Source organism: Scardinius erythrophthalmus (assembly GCF_964197995.2).
Source record: "Scardinius erythrophthalmus genome assembly, chromosome: 18".
In the NCBI taxonomy this organism is placed as follows: Eukaryota; Metazoa; Chordata; class Actinopteri; order Cypriniformes; family Leuciscidae; genus Scardinius; species Scardinius erythrophthalmus.
In genome coordinates this window covers 32,253,767-32,281,593 of record NC_138238.1, presented here as the reverse complement: position 1 = coordinate 32,281,593, position 27,827 = coordinate 32,253,767, and the positions used below count along the sequence as shown (strand labels likewise).

At 38.0% G+C, this 27,827-nt stretch overlaps 2 protein-coding genes across 9 annotated transcripts in view; both read right to left on the bottom strand.

Annotated features, from left to right (window-relative positions):
* Positions 1-3,464, bottom strand: part of exoc6 (exocyst complex component 6) — a 53,158-nt gene extending 49,694 nt beyond the window's left edge. For 4 of the 8 annotated variants that reach the window (XM_081393078.1, XM_081393080.1, XM_081393082.1 and 1 more), the window contains exon 1: positions 1,853-2,051. In XM_081393078.1, the coding sequence (XP_081249204.1) occupies positions 1,853-1,977 (125 nt within the window). In that variant the 5' untranslated portion in view covers positions 1,978-2,051. Of the gene's footprint in view, positions 1-1,852; positions 2,052-3,304 lie in introns of those variants that run through there. The other 4 variants (XM_081393077.1, XM_081393081.1, XM_081393079.1 and 1 more) reach the window with 3 other exon arrangements.
* Positions 3,465-7,124: 3,660 nt separating this feature from the next.
* adam8b (ADAM metallopeptidase domain 8b) lies at positions 7,125-27,572 on the bottom strand. The gene is made up of 23 exons (XM_081392523.1): positions 27,409-27,572; positions 26,972-27,054; positions 26,719-26,825; positions 26,526-26,604; positions 25,998-26,074; positions 25,676-25,859; positions 25,526-25,588; positions 24,829-24,900; positions 24,052-24,221; positions 23,525-23,606; positions 23,227-23,360; positions 21,861-22,038; positions 21,619-21,708; positions 16,077-16,272; positions 13,816-13,918; positions 13,521-13,689; positions 13,346-13,426; positions 13,156-13,240; positions 12,933-13,044; positions 12,177-12,345; positions 11,434-11,469; positions 8,114-8,188; positions 7,125-7,732 (listed from the first exon to the last, which is right to left on the bottom strand). Exons 1-23 carry the CDS (start codon positions 27,458-27,460, stop codon positions 7,676-7,678), a joined length of 2,454 nt encoding a protein of 817 aa, XP_081248649.1. The 5' UTR covers positions 27,461-27,572; the 3' UTR covers positions 7,125-7,675.
* Positions 27,573-27,827: the final 255 nt, after the last annotated feature.

Genomic DNA, 27,827 nt, shown 5'->3' with positions numbered 1-27,827 from the left:
TTATGGCCAAAAGGGCTACTGAGTTTTTTGACAATATTCACATTCATATTCAGATATAGATAAGAGCTTCCAGTCATAGTGTAATAAGGTCAGCTGAATTCTGCTGAAATCAAAATTTCTACTGTAATGATCAAGCCAAAGGCCTCACAATGAGATGCAGCGGAGTGCTACTGAAATCTATAATTTCATAAATGCATGGTGTGATGTAGCCAAACTTGCATCAAAAATCATAACGACTAAAGCTAACAATCTCATGATGGGATACAGCCATGCTCCACTGGAATAAAAAAACTAACAATAAGTCATGTCAAGATCATGATTCACAACATCACAAATATTAGGCTAATGAAATAAAAAGTCACAGATGTCATCATTCATGATTTAGCAACTGAAGTGCTACCGAAATCATGATTTTATCAGAAATCTCATTAATGGTAACAGCTGAGCGATAAAGAAATACTTTTTTTGAGAATTCATAAAGCCTTATGTCATGATGGAATCCAGCTGAACACTACAGAAATCATGATTTTATCAGAAATCATAAAGACAAAGACAAGACGAAACACAGCTGAGCACTACTGACATCATGATTTCATTAGAAATCATGATTTCATAAGAAATCATAAAGCCAAAGATGTCATGACGAAATGCAGCTGAGCGCTACTGAAATCATGTTGTTGTTTTTTAAATCATAAAGCCAAAGATGACATGATGGGATCCAGCTGAGCGCTACCGAAATCATGATATTATCAAAAATTATGAAGCCAAAAATGTCATGACAGGATACAGTTAAGCACTTCATGATGGGAAATAGCTGAATGCTACCAACATAATTATTATTATTTTATTTTTTTAATCATAAAGCCAAAGATGTCATAATGGGATACATCTGAGTGCAAACAAAATCAAGATTTTATCAGAAATCATTTTAACTCTAAAGAACTCGTTATGGGATGTAGCTGAATGCTTCTGAAATCAAGACTTCATGAGAAATCATGAAACCAAAGATGTCATGACAGCATGTAGCAAATGTCTACTGGAATAAAAAAAGCATCATCATGAAATCATGATTTCTACTGAAATAGTCAAGCTGAATATCTCATGATGAAATCCAACTGTGCAGAAATCATCAAACTGTGAGTGACATCATGATTTCTACTGAAATGATCCAGCTACAGCTGAGCTAAGAGCAGAATATTAATATCCAGCTCAACCCAGACTCATTTGCTAACGCCACACCCACCCATGTTTCGTCAGCTTTCATTCTTCCGTACTTGAAATGTGTTTGGAAAAAGGAAATAGAGTGTATACTGGAGTATTTAATCTGACAGCTGTCCATTTGGAAAAACTAAAGCTATTTTGCTTCAAGCTTTCCACCTGTCAACAGCTCCATCATATCCATAATGCAGCGAGACCGTCACTGGGCCTGTGCTGCTTCACCTCAGATGTTTACATCTTATATTATTAAATCACAACAACACCAGATAGATAGACAGATAGACATGTCATGGTACATTATGACAAATATTTCACACATAACATCTTCATTACTAGCTGAATGACAGGAAAACGGCGGTCAACAGCCTGTGTCATTGAACGTGTGTGTGTGTGTGTGTGTTTGAATTAGTGTCAGGACAGCATACAGCGAACATTCAAATCATTCATGTGGAAAAACACAAAATCATATCGAATCGGTTATCACTTTATTTGATGATAGCTTTATCAGCAATGGCAAAGTCCTGCTGAGCTGCATCTTTAGCAAACAAAGGCCTGCTTTCCATCCATTAGACATGAGAAAACATCACATCACCATCTGAACCTTAAATAAGAGCAGATGATGCACATCTCTCACCGTAGCGTCGGCCCCACACACGCCGTGTCCGTGCTCTCGATCTCCTGTAATATTCGTTCATGTTCGGTGATAGTCTCCAAGCTCTCGCTCTCCGCCATGTTGGCTCTAATCGTCACAGTGTTCATATGTGACAATGCCGATAGAGATGCAGTAACAGAGTCCGCCGACAGGGGGAGCCAGTCTGCGCCAGTCTGGCAGGGTCAAGCTAAAATAGTGGAACCTTATAAAAATGTGTGCAACTATCTTTTCTCTTGACCGTAGACGTCACAAAGTCTAATCTCAACACAGTTTATGAATGGATTAATTTTGTCATTTCATCTGAATATCAACTTTTGTAAGATTTAGTCAGTCAAAAAGATTGAGTTTAATTGGTATAATTTAGTGTCTGTGGAAAATGTTATATGGCATTAAAGTATGAAATCAAAATTCAAAAATTTTGTGTGTATTTTTGTTAATGTGGGATTTGTGGATACATTGATGGTTTTATATTTGTGGGGGAAAAATATATATATTTTGAAATGAAAAGATAAAATTAGACCTCATCCTTGCTTGATGAAAATATCATTATTTAAAAAAAAAAATTCAACTAAACATTTGAAGCAAAAATAAACAAATAAATCAACATTGATAATAATAAGAAATTTCTTGAGCAGCAAATCAGCATATTAGAATGATATCTGAAGGATCATGTGACATTGAATACGGGAGTAATGGTCTGTAGAATAAATGTACGCTTTTACTGGGATTCTGCTGTGTCTGTTATTCTTTATTCAGTTATTCAACTAAATTGTCAGAACACCATTGCCTCTTTGAATAATTTTACATTTTGTGCTACGACAACTCTATTAGCAAATGGTTCTGTTTATTTCCCTTATCAACATACTGGCTAAGGCCTCATCATTAGTGTTGGGTAAAGTTACTTTTAAAAGTACTGCTGTGCTATTTCCTTCAGAAAAAGTAACTAATTGCATTACTTAGTTATTTTTTATGGAAATCGATGCGTACGGCCGTCTGCTGGAAGCTTGTTATTTTAGTCGATAAAGTTTTAAACATGGATATTTTTCATACACGAATGCATCGCTTCTTCAGGAGGCCTTTATTAACCCTCCAGAGCTGTGTGGAGCACTTTTATCATGGATGGATGAACTTTGATGGACTGATGAAAAAAAAAAAATACGGCCATTCACCGCCATTATAAAGCTTGGGAGAGCCTGGACATTTTTTAATATAACTCTGATTGTATTCGTCTGAAAGGAGAATGTCATATACACCTAGGATGGCTTCAGGGTGAGTAAATCATGAGCTAATTTTCATTTTTGGGTAAACTATCCCTTTAAACCTTCACAATTTGGTTTCCCCAATTTGAAAATGCATCCATAAAAAACACTATTAATGTTAAATCATAAACGTTCCATATGGTAACGCAATGCATCCATAAAAAACACTCTTTACCTTAAACTCGTTCCTAGGGGCAGGTCTACTGATTCCAGTTCCGCAAAAACATTCCCATAGACCTTTCCTTCTCCTTTGTCCTCTTCTTGGGGACTTGTGGGAGACTTGAGACTGCTGCTGCTGCCGTACATGTCTGTTAGTCTGTGTGTTGTGTTGGGAGAGCCGTGCTCCGGCAGGACATACACATAATACAGTCAGCAGAAAACTGCAACTAAGGAAAAGGGACAGACCTTGTGATCCCTAGTACTTTGAATCCAACAAAACAGGCTTAAGTGCTGTGCTGTTAAATATTTCCCAATTGTGCTTCAAGATTTTTTCACACTGCTGGACTGGGATCTTTATTTTATGGTACATAAAGTCATAAAAGACACAGAAAAGGAATGTAATATTGTAAAAATGCTTTACAAATGTTTATGACAAGTTCATTTATATATAAATAAATGTATTAAAACTATTTGTAAAAATAAACTCAAATCGTGCAGCATATATTTACTTTACCTACCATTCAAAAGTTTGGATTTTTTTTTTTTTATGAAAAAAAGTATCTTATGCTCACTAAGACTGCATTTCTTTTACTGCATTATTCAGCAAATTAGAGGAATAAATAACATTTCAAATATATTCACATAGAAAACAGTTATTTTTTTAAATTGTAATAATATTTCACAATATTACTGTTTTTATTGCATTTTTGATCAAATAAATGCAGCCTTGGTGAGCATAAGAGACTTTAAAAAAACATTTAAAAATCGTAATGATTCCAAACTTTTGACCAGTAGCACAGATTCTGCTCTTGAAAGTGAAAAGAGAAATAATGAAATAATTTACGGCATTACAGCAGTGTTTGATTAAATGTACGGTTGTTAATTTTACATCATCTTACAAATTACACAGATTACAAAACACTGTTCTGTTTGCTGATGATGTCTCAACAAATGGTTTCCTCACTGCTTCACAACAACAAGAAAAGTGTGTGACCTAACTTGGGAAACAACTAGATTAACCTTTTTTTTAATTTATTTTTTAAGGTCAGGCTGGGGAGAGTCACACTGCCTAAAAGCAATCTGTAAATTGTTGTTCGTCACCCTGTCCTAAATAATAGGCACATTGTTTCTAATGGGCTTATCTGGTTCTGTATTATGGTTAGTATTTAACATTTAATATATAACATTTTTAAATGGGTAACACTTTAGTTTGGGGGACCAATTCTCACTATTAACTTTGCTTATTAGCTTGCATATTACTAGCATATTGGCTGTGCATAAAGCAGATATTAATGCCTTCTTCTACATGACCATATTCTACATCCATTAATCCTACCCCATTGCTAAATAACAACTATAACTTGGCGAAGGATCCAAGGAGATGCTGGAGAACACGAGGGAGACACTAGAGATCGAAGGAGAGTAACACGAGGTAATCGTAGAGAACAAGTCAAGTCAAGTCACCTTTATTTATTTAGCGCTTTTTATAATACAGATTGTTTCAAAGCAGCTTTACATAGATAAAAGGAAAATAATGCAACAAAGTTTGTTTCTAGAAGAAAATAGCGTCACAGTCCAGCTTAAGTAAATTCAGTGATGGTTCGTTTTTGTTGTAATTTTAGTTCATTTATATATATTTATATAGCCGCTCTGGAGAAGTCTGTGATGTCATCGTCCAGCTCAGTTCAGGTCTCATATTAAGGTGTCAATGCAGGCAGATCAATAATATTGTTGAATATTAAGTTAAATGTCCCCAACTAAGCAAGCCAAAAGCCAAAGGAAAAAAAGGCGCCAGTGGCAAGGAGCCAAAACTCCATCAGATGACAGAATGGATAAAAAAAACCTTGGGACAAAACCAGTCGGGGGGGCCAGTTCTCCTCTGGCCAACGAACGAACAGTGAATGATTATGATTCAGGCAGCATTACAGGAACATTCTGAATACTATCCAGTTAGGATAGGCGCAGGTCCTCCATCTGATCTGGATACGGCCCGGATCCGGCTGACTACATCATGTGTTGTGGTCATGTCTAGGCGCAGGTCCTCCATCTGATCTGGATACGGCCCGGATCCGGCTGACTACATCATGTGTTGTGGTCGTGTCTAGGCGCAGGTCCTCCATCTGATCTGGATACGGCCCGGATCCGGCTGACTACATCATGTGTTGTGGTCGTGTCTAGGCGCAGGTCCTCCATCTGATCTGGATACGGCCCGGATCCGGCTGACTACATCATGTGTTGTGGTCGTGTCTAGGCGCAGGTCCTCCATCTGATCTGGATACGGCCCGGATCCGGCTGACTACATCATGTGTTGTGGTCATGTCTAGGCGCAGGTCCTCCATCTGATCTGGATACGGCCCGGATCCGGCTGACTACATCATGTGTTGTGGTCGTGTCTAGGCGCAGGTCCTCCATCTGATCTGGATACAGCCCAGATTTAGCTGACTACATCATGTGTTGTGGTCGTGTCTAGGCGCAGGTCCTCCATCTGATCTGGATACGGCCCGGATCCGGCTGACTACATCATGTTTTGTGGTCGTGTCTAGGCGCAGGTCCTCCATCTGATCTGGATACGGCCCGGATCCGGCTGACTACATCATGTGTTGTGGTTGTGTCTAGGCACAGGTCCTCCATCTGATCTGGATACGGCCCAGATTCAGCTGACTACATCATGTGTTGTGGTCGTGTCTAGGCGCAGGTCCTCCATCTGATCTGGATACGGCCCAGATTCAGCTGACTACATCATGTGTTGTGGTCGGGTCTAGGCGCAGGTCCTCCATCTGATCTGGATACGGCCTCCACGGCTCACTTGAAAACAAGTGAGTGAATTCGGACAGCCGCTGAGCGTACATCGGCTGTACACTCGATATTGCGGTGCAATGTGGGATTGAATGAGTGCACTCGATAATGTCCATTACGGTTTCCGACACCACTACAAATGGCTGTCCCCTCAAATAATGCCCTATTTGAGGGTATAGGGGGCGATTTCGGATTCAGCCTGTGATGCAAAATCATTATTACTTCAGTCTTCAGTGACACATGATCCTTCAGAAATATTTCCAATATGCTGATTTGCTGCTCAAGAAACATTTCTTATTATTATCAATGTTGAAAACAGTTTTGCTGCTTCATATTTTTGTGTAAACACGATAAAAAACATTTTCAGGATTCTTTGATGAATAGAAGTTCAGAAGAACTTTTTTTTTTTTTGAGTCACTGGTCATAATGAAATCTTCTGTGTTTGTATTGATAATTATAATTCAGTGCTGAGTGCTGACATAAAAAGTGACTTTGTTAATTAGAGAATAGCTGAATCACATCACATGAGGATAGAGTTGTGATAACAGCACAGTTAACAACCACAAATAATACCATGTTTTTCTTTAAGTATTGTTCACTTCTGTTTTATGAACTTTAAAAATGTTTGCTTTTACTCAGATAACAAGCATCTAAGCACAAGCACAGGCAAGTGTATCACTTATCCTTTCCAAAGGAGCACGGGATGTACAGTATTTCCATTTTCACCCACAGGAAAATTAAACAACTGCGCCTATGAATCACAATGAATCACATTTCACAAAGAATCAAAAAGGCACTCATGATTCAGTGTACAGCCCGTATCTCAAAGGTTAGGGAAACATTCTTGCACTAAATACAGGATCAGTCATGTACAATATTATCTGGGCTGGTCAGGAGTTGTAGAGAAGGTTGTGAGGGCATTATGGGTGTTCATTGTGTGTGTGTGTGTGTGTGTGTGTGTGTTTTTTCTAACTTTTCAACAATGATTATTACCCTTTTTTTTTGTTGCAATTTTGCCAAGAAAAAATACGCCAAAAAATAGACTTTTTTGAAAAAGAGTTTTTTTATTTAAATGTGTACAAAATCAAATCAAACTAGAGGGAATGTAGCCTATAACATGTGGCACACCAGAAACACAACACCATATTAGTTCAAAGTTTTGTCTGATTAATTTTTGAAACTTATAGGTTCCCAAGTGACCAAACCAGTAGAAACATATTTCTTGTTTTGGTTTCATACTTTAGTTGAGTTTAAGGCAGATCAGGATATGTTAAATAACTTTTATTCAGAATTAAAAACATACATGTGAAAACAGTCTGTAAATGCTCAATTAAATTAATTACTGTATAAAACATTTTGGCCTGTTGATCATTTCTCCAACCACACATGTATTACATAAATATACCATCATAAATACTACTTTAACAGACAAAAAACAGCTCTTACTCAAGGCCAAGCACAACAGTGTATGTGTGTTTTTTAAAGCATGGTTTAAAAAAGCACTTTGTGATTCAGCCACCCCCACACTATAAAAGTGAACAAGAAGGACTGCAATTTGTTTAAATGAGTCACATGATGATTTCACGTCTGGTCATCTTCTTGGAATAGTGGGTGGTCTCAACACAACCTTCACTGTATCACCTGTGACCTGCAATGTAAAAGGTCTACAGTTTACTAATAGGTAAATGCAAGAATTCTTTTACACTCTTAAAAATAAAGATCCCAAAAGGGAGTTTTCACAGTGATACCATAGAATAACCAATTTTGGTTCCCCAAAGAACCTTTCATTGACGAGTTCTTGAAATATTTTTTTTTTCTTAGTATGAAGAACATTTTAATAATCTAAAGAACCTTTTTCCAATACAAAGAACCTTTTTGTGGAATGGAAAGATTCAGGGTGTTAAAGGTTCTTTAATGGAACCATAGATGCCAGTAAAGAACCTTTATTTTTAGTGTAGCTTATATTAACATTACAGGACAAACTGAGTGTACAATACAATCACTTTCAGAGTAAATGCAAGTAACTAACTTGATCTTTTCTCCAGGATCCTGTTGCTAAAGATGGTTTAAATGGTGGAACAGGAGGTGCAGTCGGCTTGATTCCCTACAATTACACAGAGGATTTTCGAGCTGAGAAAACGTATAAACAATTGTACAACACAAACATTATACATATGTTACAAATCCTATATCCTAACTGAAATTTTACATAAAGTGGATAATGTGTCAATTTTGCACAATTAAAAGTCACATTATCAAACCGAAAATACAAGCTTATACAAACTGGGGAATGAGTCCATTCTTTTCAGTGGTAATTGATAAGACTATGCATTTGTCTGAACAATGTCAGAATGCAGGAAAGGGGTTGCAAAAAGGTGGAAAATAAAAGAGCTTGATTTATTTGCAAGCAATATCTTTAATGAACACAAACTAATGCTTCTCTCGGGATCTCAAGAAACAGAACATGATGAACAGAACAACCACATTAAACAAAAATATCTGACAAAGACTAAACAAAACACAAGGCTATAAATACAACGGCAAAGCAGAAGAGACCGGGTGACACCTGGAGACAAAAGCAGAGTCGGGGTGACGAGAAGCTGAAGTGGAGCCAGGGTGCCGGGGGACTGAGGCAGAGTCGGTGTGACTGAGGTGGAGCCATAGGGATGGAGGAGCCCGACGAAACCGAAGAGCTGGAGGGCAGAGGCGTAGACAAAGGCCCAGAAGTTCATGGCAAAGACAGAGTGACGACTGACCAAGACAAAGCCGGAGCACCGAGGAAGCCCCAAGGAGCCCGTAAGGACAGTGGTCCCAGGCGGAGCCGACTGGTCGACGGATTGAGGTGGAGTGACAGGCTTGGAGGTTTGAGGTGGAGCCAGAGGGATGACATGCCAGGGTGGAGCTGGCGAACAGGAAACCTAAGGTGGATCCAAGCTTCTGATAGAAGCCAGCGAAGGAGTTTCAAAGGGCTAAAGGAAGCCAGTGGAGACAGGGCCGAAGAACTGAATAGCACAGGCAGAGGGTTACAAGACGGCCTCCTTGGCCATGACAGAGCAGGCAGTGAGTTTGGCTCGGGCTCTGGGATGAACATGGCCTCTGCAGTATGCTCCTTTATGGAAATGACCACAGCTCACAAACCTTGTCAGACTAGGCTTTCTTAAGCTCTTGGTTTACGGTGGGCTCTGACTTCAGCTCCTCACAGGGTTTCGGCTCTTTACCCATTTACACTTACATTTATTCAATTAGCAGACGCTTATATCCAAAGCGACTTACAAATTAGAACAATAGAAGCAGTTAAACTAACAATAGGACAACAATATGCAAGTGCTCTGACCCTTCCCAGTTTAATCTAACGCAGTACATGTACTTTTTTTATTAAATAGATATAGAATAGAAGAGAAAGTGTTAGTATTAGGGGATCAATTGTTGCCGAAAAAGATGCGTCTTCAGCCGTTTCTTGAAAATGGCTACGGACTTAGCAGCTCTGGCTGAGTTAGGCAGATCATTCCACCAGCAGGGAACAGTCAAGGTAAAGGTCCGAGAAAGAGATTTTGTGCCTCTTTGAGATGGCACCACAAGACGACGTTCACTTATCCGTGGCAAGCTCGGGGTCTGAGTCTGCAGTGATCTCAGTTGTGTAGTCCGCTGCTGATGCGTCATGTGCGATGGGCACAAGTGGGGCTGGGTCTTCCTCACTCTCTTTTGTGTAGGGGAATCCACACTGATGTAACACCCACTCTACGAAATGGTGGAATGTCCCTCTATGGCCATCTCCCAAAAACACGCAGAGGCTGATGTTGTTGTGCTGCACAAAGGGGACCAGATCTAGAAACCTCTGTGCGTACACCTTGTGGGACTGATCCCTCTTTGAGAGGAGGCTCTGAACTGCAACTACATTCACATTACACTAAATTTGTTAGGTCAGATCTTCTGTCAGCAAGGGGTTGCAAAAAGGTGGAAAATAAAAGAACTGGGTCAATTTGTAAGCAGTATCTTTACTAAACACAAATTCAGGTTAACCGTTTTTAGGAGCTCAAGAAACAAAACACGATGAACAGAACAACCACATAAAACTGGCGAGACCTGACAAAGGCGGAAGAAAACACAAGGCTATAAATAAACAGGGACATACTAGGGACTAAACAAGATAATTAACTAGACACAGGTGTGACACCTGAGGGCAAATCAAAAACCATGGCAACTGATGAACAAAGACAAAGGAAACTGAACTGGGAATAGTGCAAAAAGATCCAAACTCAAACCTAGTTACCAAAACAGGTGTAACATTAGCTGGGTTTTCATCCAAACGTGAAGCGAAGTTTGCAAAAAAACAAAAACAAATGCAAATTAGGTGTGTTTCCATCAAGTTGTTCAGGACGACGGTGGTATTAATTAACCTAGTAACCAACAGTCAATAAAACACCAACAGCGGACACAGCCAATTAGTCATCTCCCATTATCCGCATTAACTCAAGTCAAAAGCCACCTCAAGTGAGTGTATTAAGGGATTTCCCCCCCCGAAATTTGGCGTTTCCATCACTCATTTCTGATGCGATACTTCAAAATGCGCATTACAGGGTGATGGAAACATAGCTACAGACAGGGCTGAATGGACTTTACTTTGAAAGACTAAATGAAAGGAGTAAAAAGTAGTATCCATTATTCTTCTGAAAAGTAATTGTGCAAGAGTACAAGTATTCAGTTTCAATTTTACTTGAGTAAAGTACAAATTCCCTGCAATAATACTTAAGTAATGAAGTAAAATCACTCAAGTATTTTACACCCCTGATTACAACAGTTTGGAAATAGCATGTTGCTATGTTAACAATGTGTTTAATAAGTACTAATCTACTGTAACTGCACTATACTACTTTCATGATACATTTATAGTGCATGTGATGATTTTGGAGATTTCTATATTTAAAATATAGTTTTAAATATATGCTAAATATATGCTGTAAACAGGAAAATGCAAAAATAATTTACAAAATCTGCAAGAAAATGCATTTCTAATCATAAAATACAATTTGGGTAAATTGTATTTACCCAAATTATCAATCAATTTTCAATCAATTTTTTTATACAGTAGATTTAAATGGGAATATTCCATTTCCTTTCATGTTCAACAGAAGACATAAAGTCTTACAGTTGACAGGATTTTTATTTTGGGGTAAATTTAAAATTTTATAACTTAAAAATTAAGATATAAAAAATATGTATTAATTAAAAATATATAATAATTATATATATTTTATATTTTACACAAGAACTTCTGCTATCAACAGTTAGTTATCAACAGTTATCAACAGAGCAGAAAGGTGAATTTCTGCTATCAACAGTTCATCTTACCTGTTTAACTGCAGTCTGCTGTGGTTTTTCTGGAGGCTACAAGCAGAAGGAGAACAAATTTATTTTTATCTTTCTAGAGAAAAGCAAAAAGACTGCTTGACTCTTTCCTGTCCCGGAAAGGCATGATATGTGAAACTACAAAAATGTAACCCTTTAGTCTGTCCATATGCCTGTTGTATAAAACTGGAAAGCATTGCTGTAAAAATCGTGGACTCAAATCTTTGAACAATACTTGAGTTATGTTTGATTAAGTAGTGATTAACTAGATATCCATGAGCAGAACTTATATTCAACTTGTTCAAGATTTAATCAGTAGCCTACTAGTTAAAACTTTAAAACTAAGTCCATTCACAATTTACACAATTTTTGATTTTGGGAGTTTTTTTCAGCAGACTATTATTCTTGTATGTATAATTTTAGATTTACCCAGCCCTAAATGGCATGTAAAAACTGTGACTGGGTGCATTACATGTTGGCCAGAAGGTGTATTTTCAACTAGATGGGTGGTTCCTGACCAGAATATGCTGCAATGTGGCTCACTTTATGCAAGACATTATGCAAATAGCCATTAAGTATGGTAACATTACTAATTTGACCCTACCTCCTAACTCCAGTTCTAAATTAATTTCACATTCAAATGTCTTAAATGGGGGGAAAACTTCTACATTTCATGAAGTGAGAATAGATTTTTTGACTTTAAGATGATAATGAATGGGCAGCATAATAATGAAGGTTGTACTAACTAGGGGGGCAGGACGGGCCGGACGGGCCGGACCCACTCTAGCAGTTAGAGGGGTGCAGGGTTGAGATACGGTGGTCCCCATGAATATGGGCTGGCTGATCTGAGGGTGGTCCTTCTTGGCACTGTTGTTCTCAATAAGAAGGCTCAACTGCCCTGAAGATGGAGCTTTTCTGTAAACAAACAGAGAGACGTAAAATAAACAGACAGATTATAATTACATAAACTCACAGCAAGCCACACATTCTGACCAATGCATTTCCAAGGCACTTCCAGGAAATCAGCTGGATGTAACACTAACATAACATGTTTTAAAGATACACTCAGTAATCTTGTAATCAGCAACTTGCATGTTATCTGACACCAGTTACTTTCTGAGTTTTTTAAGAACTCTGGCGCAACACATTTTGAGGAACATAATCATGATGAGTCAATACTTATTTTATCACACATTTGATGATGTCTAAAATATTCAGAGAAAAACAGCTAAATGATACCCACTGCCATAGGGTCAAAAAAAAATCCATCCAACCATTTATTATCAAAACCGCTTGTCATTTAGGCTTGAAGAGTAATGGCTCCTTGACTGAGCCTAGTTTCACTGAAGTTTTTTTTTCTCCACTACTGTCACCTGATGGCATTTTTTTTTCAAACAGAACGGTTTTATGACCACTAAAAAATACGAATGGTTGGGGAAAAAAGTTAATTTGAGTTCATTTAAGACCATGAGCATGATACATTGTCAAATTAAACATCTCACGTTTTGTGGCTGATGTTCCTTTTTCTTTTTTTACGATAAAGCACTACTCCACATACTAGTAGAAGCAGAGAAATTGCAACTGCTACTGAGATGCCAATGATCTTTCCTTGTCCTAAGAAATTGCAAACAAGAGTAAAATTTGTAAAAATGGTACATTACTGCAGGTCATTTAAACGCACTTATGAATTTTTCAGAAAAAAAGAGTGAGTTTGAGTGTGATTACCGGATGGCAATTCAGAATATTTGACTTCACAGAAAGGAGGTGCCCAACCAGGCTCACAGTGGCATTTATTTTTATGATTACATATCTGTAAAATAAGAGACAATAACACTCTAAGCATGGCTTTTTATATTATGAATCATAAATATGGCATTTTCTTGTTGGTTTCAATGAAATGGAGATTTTATCTCACCCCTCTACCACTGCATTTCAGTGAGCAGTGTTCATTACTGCCGTAAACATTCAGGTCTTGGCACATATAATCATAGCAAACCTGTTGAAACATAACCGAGTGATTTCATAGAATTTGTTCCTACAAGACAGAAATACCTGCTGTGATAGTACAAATAAAAATTTTACAAGCTTACCTTATTATGTTCACATTTTGTGCCAGTTGGAACCATGCTGAGGGCATCCTCCTCTGATTGGTCCCCAGCTATGTTGCACATGCCCCTTAATGTTATTATGACAGCTTTCTGACCGGTAACAGGATATTCGTTTCCTCCATCACAAAATATCTTTCCACAAAGCATGCTTCTATATAAGGAAAAAATTTAATCATGTCAAAATCTAGCTTGGTCTACACCAGGTGCTACAAATACTGATGCTGGAAAAGTCATTTTGTGAGCTATTTTACATAGAAAATTATAAAAGATCACATACTCTTTTGTACAGGCTCTGTAGCCATCTTTGGTTTTTCCACAGTGAGAATCATTTTTTCCAAATGTGTTTCGAAAAAAGCATGCATCAGAAGCCACTTTGGAACCTAGTGAAAGAATCAGACAAAACATTCAAGCAAATATCAATTCTTTTAGTTTTGAAGAATGAATAACTGGTCCTTTTCGGAGATTTGGTAAAAGAATCAGCTCACTATAGTCAAACTTTCTATTGTCACATTCAATTCAGACTGTAAAAGCATTTATTTTGCTATGATAATAAGAAGCAGTGGTGCAGCGCACAGTACTTTGAATGAATGAATGAATGAATAAATGAATGAGGCATTTATATAGTGCTTTCATATGTACTACTGTACACCCAAAGTGCTTTACAATCATATCAGGGAATCTCCCAAGCTCCCAACCCTACAACCCAGATTTGAACCCTGATTGTGCTTCTGAACAAAGTACTTACTAGGCCTAGGTTACTTTAGGGCAGGTTATTAAAATTACTAGAAGTTTTTACTTCAATAATTTTACAACACATTTACATGTTCACGGTTTTCTGATGTCGGTGAATGGTCATATGACATGGAGACATAATATCTAATCTTTTTAGCAAGTGTTTTTTTTTTATTATATATAGGGCTGCACAACTTGGCCACAAATTAGTATTGTAAATATTTTGTCATATATTGCGATTTGAGCTGCGATATGACATTTCATACAGTACATATCATACATGACATTTGCATCATATCAAACATGTCATAATTGCAGTGTTAAAAATTATTCTTCAAAGTACTGAATAAAATAAAGATCGATGAAGTGCATTTTACAAGAAAATACTATTTCAGTCTTTGTCCTTTAAAATGCAATGTTTAATTCAATGGGCCCTATTTTAACGATCTGAAACGCAAGTGTCAAAGCACAAAGCGCAAGTAACTTTGTGGGCGGGTCTTGGCGCTGTTGCTATTTTCCCGGCGGGGTAAATGACTCTTGCGCCAGGCGCAAATCTAAAAGGGGTTGGTCTGAAGAGCTTCATTATTCATAGGTGTGGTTTGGGCATAACGTGAAATAAACCAATCAGAGCGTCATCTCACATTCCCTTTGAGAGCAGGCGCGCTTGTTCTAAGCGGATTCCTATTATAACGGCGGATTTGCCAGGCGCCCGCCAGGAGTGGTTCACAGCCAAGGACAGCAACGCTCTCGTCAGGGACGTTGGGGATGGAGAAATCCACCCAAATTAACTTCGGTTAAAAAGGCGTATGATAATTTGGGTAAATGTGTAAGCTAGATGTATGCTTTTATAATAAATTGTCTATCTATCTATCTATCTATCTATCTATCTATCTATCTATCTATCTATCTATCTATCTATCTATCTATCTATCTATCTATCTATCTATCTATCTATCTATCTATCTATCTATCGTAATAATGTATGATTTGCAAAAATGAAAACTGCTGCTTCTGTGTGATGAGAAATCAAAGTGCGCGTTGTGCACACGCTACATTGATTATGGCCAAGCATGCGCCCTTAAAATAGCATATGAATAACATGCGCAACGCGCCACTGACTTTAAACTATTTTTTCCTGGTTAGTGGCACAATTGTTTTCAAAACCTGCAAAATAGCATGAAGGAACGTTTGCGCTGGAACACGCCTCCTTTTTTGCGCTGAACCGCCCAGGGAGCGCAAGCTCATTCCCTAGTTTAGCGACGTGCTTCTGTGGAGGGAAAAGCGCGCTTTGCGCGGGTGCAAAATAGGAATGATACATGCGTCGGTGTACAAAGTCAATTGCGCTGGGTGCAAGATAGGGCCCAATGTGTTACTTGCCATTTATTTGTAATTAATTGTGACATTTTCTTGAAATTTCTATTCATACTTGGGTTTACGCTTTACAAGAACCAACAAACACTACAAGTTACAATACAAATACTTATTTCTCAATTTCTTCAGTTTTAAAAGTTCAAAGCCTTGAGCTTTTAACGTTAAATTATCAAGCTTTTATTTTGGCAGAATATTGATGAAATGCTGTAAACTTCTGTCCACAAAAATGTTGGCAATTATGCAAATGTGACAGTAAATAAAATGAACCTAGTGCACAAATGCATGTTAAACTCGCAATGCACATGAGTTTGTGAGAAGCAGCATTTACTGCATTTACTGTGAACTGTAAGCAGCATTTTCCTAGTTCACTAACCCTGTGCTAGGGAATGTCTATTAAAAGATGACATAGATGTTGGAGAAGTTTAGGATGCTTACTTGTTCCCCAAAGTTTTTGGCAGTGCTGGAGGTGAGTGGGGCATTGGCCATTGTAGCAGTAACCCTTGCCAGTGCTGCAAGGTATGCCATTCATCTTAAAATCATTCTCTGGGCACTGCTCTGAGAGCCCTGTGCAATACTCTGGAACGTCACACTCATTTACAGCAGCTCGACACAAGCTTTCAGCATCTTTTATCTAGCATGGAAAGAGAGAAAAGAAATAACAATAATTGTAAATAACATTAATTTTGAACCACAGCCTACTATCACATTGTCTAGAGTTAATGTTAACACAACACATATCATTAACTTCTAGAAATTTTCATTTCATCCCACACGCTTGACAAAAAATATAAAAAAGGCATTGGATTACTTGCGCAGTCGTTGCTCTCTCACTCATTTTGAAAGTGCACAAGTTAGAATAATACAATAATAGTTACAATAAAAGATAATCGAAAATATTAAATATTACCCTGTACCTCACTCAAACGGGCTGGAATTCGCCTTTCCTTTTAAAACACTTGTATTTAACCAGATGTCCTGGTGCTCCGAATTCCAAATTTACTGCAAGACACTTTACACGTATTGATTAATTTGCTTTAACTCTGATTTATGGATTTTTGTTACTTAATATTGCTTTGAGTTTGCTTCATTTTGCATTAAATTCAGCGATCGAAGAATCAATACTCTGGGTTTGTTTCATTTAGGGTGGGTTTGCTATGTGTTTAGATCCGTTTCCTTTTCAGTTGGTTAACTTGGTGATTATTCATTGTTTTGATTATCAGTTAGGCAAGGCAAGGCAAGGCAGGTTTATTTATATAGCACATTTCATACACAATGGCAATTCAAAGTGCTTTACATAGAAGAAATTAAAATAATAAAAAGAAATAAGAATAATTAAAACAGTTTAGAAAAATAAAAAATAAAATACAGGACAGTACAGTGGGACGAACAGCGGCACAGTGCTCATTCATTAAATGCATAGCTAAACAGATTGAGATGTTTTGAGTCTGGATTTGAAAGTGACTATTGTAGGAGCACGTCTGATCTGCTCTGGAAGCTGGTTCCAGCTGCGGCTGGCATAGTAGCTAAAAGCGGACTCGCCATGCTTAGAGTGAACCCTTGGTATTTCTAGCTGATATGATCCTAGTGATCTGAGTGATCTGTTGGGTTTATATTCAGTGAGCATATCTGCAATGTATTGAGGTCCTAGGCCATTGAATGATTTATATACCAGTAATAATACTTTAAAATCAATCCTAAATCTAACTGGGTGCCAGTGTAAAGACCTGAGGACTGGTGTGATATGTTCATATTTTCTAGTTCTGCTCAGAATCCTGGCGGCTGCGTTCTGTATGAGCTGCAACTGTCTTATGGTCTTTTTGGGAAGGCCAGTGAGGAGTCCATTACAATAATCCACCCTGCTGGTGATGAAAGCATGCACAAGTTTCTCTAAGTCTTGTCTGGAAACAAAGCATCTAATTCTTGCAATATTTTTCAGATGATAGTATGCTGATTTAGTTATTGCTTTGACATGACTACTGAAACTAAGGTCTGACTCTATTGTCACACCAAGATTCCTGACTTGATTTTTAGTTGTTTGACCCCTAGAGTGAAGGTATGCATTCACCTTGAGAACTTCATCTTTGTTTCCAAACGCAATGACTTCAGTTTTGTCTTTGTTTAACTGAAGAAAGTTTTGACACATCCAACTGTTGACTTCATCGATGCATTGGCACAGGGAGTCAATGGGGCTGTAATCGTTAGGCGATAGGGCTAAGTAAATCTGTGTGTCGTCTGCTGTGGTAAGCAATTTGGTTCTTTCTCATTATTTGGCTCATTGGGAGCATATACAGGTTGAACAGGAGTGGCGCAAGAATTGAGCCTTGAGGGACTCCGCATGTCATGGATGTCCACTCAGACTTATGATCTGCTATACTCACATAACAACCTCTCCCATCTAAGTATGACCTGAACCATTTTAGGACTATCCCAGAAAGCCCCACCCAGTTTTCCAGCCTGTCAAGAAGTATGTTATGATCGACAGTGTCAAATGCAGCACTGAGGTCGAGTAGTACCAGCACTGATAATTTGCCTGAATCAGTATTTAAGCGAATATCGTTTATTATCTTTATGAGCGCTGTCTCTGTGCTGTGGTGCGGTCGGAAACCAGATTGAAAATCGTCAAAGTATCCATTCAAGCTCAAGAATTTGTTCAGCTGATTGAAGACAACTTTTTCAATGATCTTGCCTATGATACATAGTTACACCTGTGGATTTCATTGATTGGTTTGTCTGTCTATTTAGGCTGTGTGTTTCTTCTGTTCTTTGTGTGATCTCGTCAATATTAGTTTGGTTGTTCTGTTCCCGTGTTTTTGCATCTAGTTTTCCTGAGAAGTGTATTTTGAGTTTGTTTGCATTAAACGTTCACGGCATGTTATTAGATCCAGCTCTTTTATTATGTTCCTGGTCGGCCAAGAGAGCCATTCCTGAAATGTCTGCCTGTTCCACGTCTATCCGTATTGTATCAGCCAAGAAGTCCGTCTCTGAGAAGTCTGTCCATTCTGCTTTGGCCAAGGATGCCATTCCTGAGAAATGTGTGTGTCCAGACTGTTGAACCCCTGCCTGTACTGCCCAGTCCTTCAGCCCTGTCCTCACTGTCTTACTCCAGCCCTTCGTCTCCTCCTACTTTGCCTGATGCGAGCATCGTGGATCCGCCTTGTACTGTTTGTTCGCCAGCTCAGCCCTGGACTGTTGACCCGACTGTAGAACCTCCATCCCCTTCACTCCACCTCTGCCAGTCAACCAGTTGGCTCAACCGTTGCTCCTAACCCCTACGGCTCCGCTTGGGATCATCGTCCCTACGGCTCCACCGGGCTTCCTCATCCCTACGACTCCGCCTTGATCAGTCTTCACTCTGCCTTTGTCACAGACTTTTGAGCCTTCAGCTGTGCTTTGTCCCTTCACCCCTTCACCCCTTCAGCTCCGTCAGGCTCAACCTTCCTTTTGGCTTCACCTCAGTCCTCAGGTGCACTGGCTCCACCACAGTCCTCCGGCAGCCTGGCTTCACCTCAGTCACTTGTCTCCACGACTCTGCCTTGGTCTCCAGGGCCGTCAGTGTTACCGGGCTCTTCGGCTACCCCTGGGTCTCCATCACCATCGGCTTCGTAGCGAACGATCGTTGCCCTGTTTCCGTCTGCCAGTACTCCACCGTGGCTCCTCCCTCCCTTGACTCTGGCTTGGGCTTTCGTCCTGGGGATTCCACACTGGCTCTTCCCACCATCATCTCCGTCCTGGTTCCTCCTATCGTTTGCTCCGCCCTGGCTCCTGTATTTGTCCCCTGTGCTTGCCCAGCACCTTCTAGGCCCCCTCCCGCCCTCATCCGTTGGACCTTCTTGATGGTGGGGGAAATGTAAGGGATTGTCTGGGTTTGTTTCTGTTTAGAGTGGGTTTGCTATGTGTTTAGTTGTGTATAGCACATTGGCTCCCTAGATTGTAAAAAGAGGCCATTAGCCGCGTTTCCACTGTCGGGCCAGGGCCGGGCCAGGGCTTTAAACGGGCCGTGCCGGGCTAATGGCCTCAGGCCAATAGCACCGGGCATGCGTTTCCACTGTCGGGCCAGAAGCTCCACAGCGCTTCACTAAAACACGCCCGTAACACGCCTCTCTGGGACAACGTCACACTAACCCATCATTTCACCAACAAATGGAAGTTTTATCAGAAAACTAATCAGAAATCACTGGAAACAGCGTTGAAAACAAACACGATAAAAGCGGCCGTTTGCTAGCTTTTTTTTGTTTGTTTGTTTAGCAGCTACTTGAATATTTAAAACCCAAGCATCGATGTTTTACCACAGGTTTACAATAAAAAGTGATACATTGATCATAATGAATTAATTTATGTAAAAATTGCACATTAGTCACTCAGAAATAAATTACCGTTAGGTCTATTTCACAAAAGAAAGAGGACACACTTACTTTTTCAGCCGCGTCTGTTTCTTTAGCCTATCTGGTAACTTAGTTACAGGACATATTTACATCACATTTAGAAAAAATGATAATTTCTACAAATATACGCCATACGACCTGAGGAGCTTTAGCACTCTCTCGACTCCCATACAGATATTTTCAGTCAGAGAAACAGGAAGCTCCCGAAAAAAAAAGTTACTTTATTTTTTGATAGTCCGGTTTAAAGAGACGAGACGTAGGCTATGACAGATAAAATAAAAACATGACTGTGATAGCCTTTAATATTGGTCTGATTTCTTCAAGCGTTCGCTGTTGTTTTTTTTACTATGCGTATCTTCAAGCGTTTACTATGTTTACTATGGTAACGGCTAGCGCGCATAGTCTTTTGCATCACAAACAGAAGGCATTCAAACATGAACGCGATTTAAATTATTTTATTTTTAAGTCTTTAATGCTGACAGAATCATCCGGCGCTGCCGTCTCCCAACGGTAAACTCCTCCTCTGTTGGTAACCACTCCTCTAGCCCGAGCTGGCCCGCTTTGGCCCAAGGTATTCGACAGGCCAGAAATCCTGGCCGTTGGCCCCGAGTAAGCCCCGATCAAGCCCCGGAAGTGACAGTGGAAACGCGACTGGCCCTGGCACACACTAGCACGGCCCGGCCCTGGCCCGACAGTGGAAACGCGGCTATTCATAGGTTGTCCATTCGAGTCACTTTGAAAAAAATGTAAGTGCATTTTACCACGCTTACACCACCCAAAATACATCTAGTAAAGAGTTTTGTTTGACATTTGCAAACTCTTTTAAGCTCTCTGGCGACTGTTCAACAACACCTTTACCTCTTTACTGGATCTTTGCTTTTCTGAGTCACCCTTTTTTGCAACAGTTGGTGCCATTGCTCAGTTGGTTGGAGTGTGTGTCTTGTAAACATGAGATTCTAGGTTCATTGGTACCTATGAAGGGGGTTTTAGGTGGGCTCTATGAATGTTCAATGAGGCCCTTCAAAGGCTATGGAGTTAAACTTCTGGCAGTTTGGTAAATGCATTTTGTCCCCTTCTCCCACACCAAAAAAAAACAAAAAAACATCTAGAACAAAAGCTTGTGTGACATTTGCAAACTCTATTATGCCTCCCACACACTATATGACAAGTCAAAGACAGCACACAAGTCTGATTTATGGATGCTGGGTTTAAATCCCAACAGTGCTTCTCTACCAAATACTTTTCTCTCTTGGTTTACTCTAGGAAAGAAGGCCAGTTTTGAACCTGGCTTTTGTTCTGCTGAGACTCAATGGATAGCATTCTAGAGTATAGAATGATGCAGTTCAAAGGTTGTGGGTTTCAGTCTCATCAGAGTCATGACTAATTTCATAGGTGCATATAATTCCTTTAATAAAGACATTCTATAGTGTAAGTTCATAGTGATATTTTGTAATAAAAAGGGCTTGAAGAACTTTTCTAGATGTAGCACAGAATAATTTTCTTCCATTACTCACACAAGCTTACTTCATCCCAGTCATTTTATCCAAAATGCTTTACAGTGAAATTAAAGACACAAAGTCACTTGTGGACATTACCTGGCAATTCTCACAGCAATCTCCGTAAGCACAATGTGAGCCTTCAGTGAGTCGGCAGGTCTTGGGATCACAGCATGGATTTTCACATTCCTTAGAAGACGGTAAATCACAGTCATCAATGAGATATCAGATGTGGGTAAAACGTGAACCTACATTAATGCATTAATGATGTCATTTAAGAAGGATCATTTCAAAGCCAGGGTTGACTGAGTCACTACAGACACAGGATGTGTGCGCAATACCTCCACTGTTCCACAGTCACACTCCTCTCCAGGGTCCAGGAAAGCATTACCACAGACAGGCCCACTGTAGAGTTTGTCTGAGCTGGGGATGTCCAGCAGGCAGCTGGGGTTGGCGTTGTCAAGAAACACACTCAGCTGTTCTAGACTACAGTCACTAAACATCTCCGGAAACTGCGTGCTAGATAGACAATTTCAGAATATGTCATTTTCAAACAGTGCACATTTTAAACTGCTACAAGGCAGAGCAGTCCACATACATTGTTGTTTTTTACTACAGTCTATCTCCAACAGAAGCCTCACATTGTGTTTTCAGCATAGTGAAACTTAAAGGTTTAAAGAGTTTCTTGCACTTGTACATGTACTACCCTTGTAAAAAGTATGCTTAACTGTACTGAATGTGCGCTTATAGTGTACAGTGTTGTAGTGTAAAAGTTTTTTTTTATTTACTAGCATATAATATAATATTAATTAAATAAAAGGCCACTTAAGTGTATTTAAAGGAAGTACACGACGTTTCACGTTTTCATGAAGTATCTTAACACACTTAAGTACACTTTTAAAAGGCGTACTTCGTAATTGTCAAATTAAATATTTTACTTTAGAGTACATTTTAAATCATTGTGTTTTAAATAATAATCTTTTGTCATGCTTTAAGGATAGGATAGGTAAACTTTATTAATCCCACTGGGGAAATTCACTTATTACAGCAGCTCCCCAAAAGAAAAAAAGTACACTTATTTTTTACGCGTTGACTAACACACATACAGTATAAAATACTTGATTATAAATTAAACAGTAATTTGTTGTTTGCTGTTACATTTAAAGTTAATATGGTGCTTTAACTGTTCTAAACTTCACCATTACAAATGTGGAATTACAAATATATTTAAATGCATGACATACAAGTTTCAAAAGAAATTACATTAAAGTATATTTAGGTTTACCATAATTGCTTGTCAGCAGAACACTTAAAGATTTTAATTTAACTGTAAATAACCTTCAAATTGTAAAATATTACATTTAATTCACACTTAAGTATATTCTAAATATATCAGTATATTATATTACTTCCATAATAAGTCGTTTTTTCAAAAGTGTTATAAAGCGTACTTCTTTTTCACAAAGGTTTGCCGAGTGGTTGCTTGGGCATAGTAGGTTGTCGCTTGTTTGCTTTTATGTGGTTGCTAAGATGTTATGAGTGGTTGCAAGGGCATTCTTGATCTTAGGCATTGATCAGTAGTTGCTTATGTAGTGAGTGTTTGGTAGGTATACAGATGGCAGGCAGTTACTAGACAAACAGATCTGACTTCTAAATAAAGCAAAAATAAACAGTACATTGAATATCTGTTACACACACACTGCTTACCCCACACGCTCTGTCATGATACAGAACATTGATGAACCACACATGCAGTTGTCTACATCGTGAGACATGCCCATGTTATGACCCATCTCATGGGCAATTGTAGATGCCAAGCCCAGTGAGTTTAGATTATGATCCTGAAAAATAACAGCATATAGCCATTTAAGGAATAATATGTAATTATAATATCTTTATAGTCTTTATATAGTCTTCTTTATAAGTCTTTAAATAATTTTTTTTTTGTCAAATATAGAAAGTAATTCACTACCAGAAAATCTTTACTAACTCAGATCATGAATACCTGATTGACTCCCGCTGAGCTTTCCGCACACATTGCAAATTTGTTTGCCAGACCAACTGTGTCACCCAAAAAATCAATTCCACTGGAAGAAAAGAAAACCAACAACTAAAACAGTAGCACTTTACATTATGATCTTGTTTCTTAACATTAGTTAATGCATTAGCTAACATGAGCTAAGCAATATATTTTTTACAGCATTTATAAATCTTTGTTAATAATATTACTTAATAATACAATTGTTCAGGTTAGTTCACATTGTATTAACTAATGTTAACAGATACAAATAATAGATAATTATATTAATGTATCTGTAAATGTTGAAATTAACATTACATATGATTAATAAATGATTTAGAAGTACTGTTAATTGCTAATTCATGATATGTAATGTCATCAACTAATGATAACAAATGAAACCTTATTGTAAGTGTTATATTTAAAGTACGCTATAGGTTCTGCTGTGCTATAGTGTAGTGAAGTTCTTAGTCATCCGGCTGAGTAAATGGTTAATTAGATCATATACTCACGTCACAAACTGAGCGTTGTCATGCCTGACCCTTTTAAGCAGATTGCTCTTTCTCCACTTAATAAACCGACTAAGAGTGTCATCAGAACTCACACTGACTACAAACTGGTCCCGTGTTTTCCAAACCTCAAGTCCCACTAGCATAACCCGGATATTAAGGGGTCGATACAACTGAGAAAAGAATAAAGTGCTAATTATATTTCTTTATGACATTTATTAAAGGGGACCATTATGCCCTTTTTCAAAATATTCAAAAAACACATTATTTTTCATATTGTTGCAGCTCCTCTCTTCCCGGGCTGTCAGTAACGCTCTGTTTAGTTCCCGTATTTGTAAAGCCCCTCATTCCGAAAAGCGCAATATGCTCTGATTGGACGGCTGAACCAGTGTGTTATGATTGGTCAATCTCTTTGAGTGTGTTTGGGAAATGTCACGCCCCTTACCTAAACAGCGAGTTTCAACACACTACTAACGAAACTCAACCAGGCTCTTTTTTTGCGAATGCCTTGGGTGGGAATTATTTAAATAAGGAATATTGTGACTTGTACATTTCCAGAAATAAACTCAAGATTACAATTGAGGCGTTTCAGGAAATTCAGAAATAGTGCTTACTGATATAGAGAATAAATAACTCTCTTTGGAGTGACTTTGTAACAGCAGCATTACACAATACAGAAAGTTGAAAAAACACTTTTAGCTGATTTTCAAATATTGTAAATAAAAAAATAAATATTTGTAGGTTTGAATATATATTAGAATAAAATATATGAATATATACCTTGTCAACGTGATTTGCAACCTCCAGCATCCTGGCTCTGATAATGTCCATGTTAGAATCATAGGCTTTGTACTATAAGAGTAAACAAGTAATAAAAACTCGGTGAGTGTTTTAGCGCAATTTTCTCACCTCATGGGATCACAACACTAAGAGATAGTAAATCTTTTCCTGGATGTTTTTTGTGCGTTCCCGAGATTAGACCTTCCTTAACATAATGCCGAAAACCCGAAGTCTCTAGGTGGTCTGGTTGAGGAGTAGATAGAAGTGCAAGACTGGTGCGCACAGACGCACAGAACAGAAATCATGAGTTAACAAGCGCTAAAAATAGCAATCATTTGTTTGCCTTTTTTTGGAAAATTTACTTTCAGCTTTTGCTTGAAGTATCGTGACTAGCACTACTGACTTCAGTATGAAATATGTCAAAATCTATATGGCATAAATATTAGTGATTCACTAATATATTATATCTGGGCCAATCAAACAGACAATATTTGACCATTTTTAAATGAATGGCTTTAGCTTATACTTTTTTTTTTTTTGAGTAAATTGTAAAAAAAAGGTGTTTATTTCATTTCAGCATTTTTTAAATATCAGCAAGATTTTATTGCCTGGATATTTGCACCACCATCAGTCATTGAAAAACTCATAACAGTTGATATATGCTTAAAAACTGAAATATTAAAGGTAAAATTCTTACCTCAGTGTTATCGACCACAAGAAACAATTCCACAAATCTTGGAGTGTGAAAACGCTTCACTTTCTAAGAGGATATATCAATGTTTTAGAATCTATATATAATTTCTTTCATACGCAGAACATTTGCTAGAATTGTGCTAGATGTTATTACCTGTCTGCTGGATTTTAAGGGGACAGCCACTGGTGGTTCATGGTCATAAATGGCGGTGTTTGGTTCACCACAAGAGCTTCTCTTCCACCTCAGATGTTGGTGCTTATAGAGCGCATGATCTCCATCAGTGTGGTTGGTCAGGGGTTCAATCAGGTATACTTGCTTTTTCACCCTAACAAAACCTCTATGGACAGAGGACAGAATGCTGCTGTTCAAGAGCATACAAACATGGCATCTAATACTACTGCTTATCCATTAGGAAATGTATGAAAAGCATCTAGTAATGAACATGATGTAATGAGTATGGCATTGTGCATGATACCTGATACCAGAACAGACTGTCACACTGACAGAGGAATCTTCCAAATCCTGAATATGGCCATGATAATAGCAATTTTCCTGATACAAATGATACAAAATTATATGTATATAATTATATATTATTTATATTTATATGTATATCTAAAGCTTATATCAGGGCACTTTAACCAATCCTATATGTGACTTTAATACATGTTTAGAATAGAATACTAGCAGGAACTACACACTATGCAATGTATATGCTATTTTAAATAGCATGTGAACAAAATTTTGCAACATTGCTGTAACATGACCTCGCATGTTTAGTTCTTCAAGCGATTTCTGATCATCATCTTAGAAATTCAGATATGTTTAAAATCCTATACATAATTAATTCCAATTCTTTTAGCACGTGGGAAATGGAGTTGAGTGCAGATGTTGGTAAAGGTAGTAGTCTATTTACAGTATGGATCTAGAAAATACTACAGTATACTGCATAAATAGTATGAAAAGTATTCTGTTCTGGTATTGTTCAATTACAATAAGTTACCTTTAAATTTGGATTGCTGCTCACAATCAATCCATCATCTTGATAGTATATTTCAGTATAATTATGTCCAATGAGTTGCCTAAACCACAATAAACATATGTTTAGGCCGACTATTAAACATCAAAATGAAAAGTACAGACATCTTCGAGAGAAACTTCAAGTGAAATATAATACACCCAAAAGCAACACTCACCTGTTCTTTTCCAAATGAATCATGTGATTTTCCCCTCCAAAGAATAATTTGTATGTAAGTCTATCAGGATACATTTCATGGCTTTGTGGACTTTTATCAGACTGTACCTGCATAGGATTGACATGTTAATCCACACATAAACAGCACAACTCCACTGTTGCTTTTCCAAAAATCTAATAACTAAACAGGTTGTTGTTTTTTTAGGCATTTCTTGCTGCTGTAACTGTAAGATCCCGGTGGTAAACGAATGTACCTTACTGAGGCTCAGTCTTTTAGGTCTCACCACATCAAACTGCTCTACGTGAGGTAAAGTATGGATACTCTCTGCAACACATCCTGATGAAGAATCAAAATATATTTCAATGTTTTACCTTGATAAATGACGTTAAATAAATAATAAGTTGAGAGTTTCTAATAAAAATACTAAAATATTAACGGATTTGCTAACAACCAGAATAAAGATAATAAACTCTTTAAAATCAACTTAAAGGACAGAAAAGTTCCTACATCACTATATTACTATAAGTATCCCATTCGCATGAATGTAAATTACCTTTACATTAATAAATTATTAAAATAGACTAAAACGCCCGGTTAAATATTTCCGCGCAAATATGCTTTATAATTACATGAATTAAGAAGTAAAACAGATTTCTACTTAATTAAAAGAATATCACGTAACTTACGTACCCCAAAGACAAAGACAGCAAAGCACATGAGCTGTGAAGGTAAAACACTCCATGGTTACTGCGCGTTATGGAAATGGGACATGTCAGGCGAAATACATGCTAAAAGATAAACTTTAGATCCGCCCAAGTGTAATGCACTTTTACTTTATCAGGACGGACCAGAATAAATACGTAGAATGGCCATTAGCACGACACAGATGTTTGGAAAGGGGCGGGGCTAAGAGACGTCATGAATGGTCAAAATAATAATTATTTTAATTTGACTAATTTAAATGCTTATTTTAATTCTATGTCAATGAACAATTTCTCAGTGTCATTATGGAGGTGTAGATTATTGTCCATACTGCTGCTGAAATAGATCCCTGACAACGTTGTCACGTGGTAAATCATACTTTTCTCGACGCTGATCTTGGTGGACCA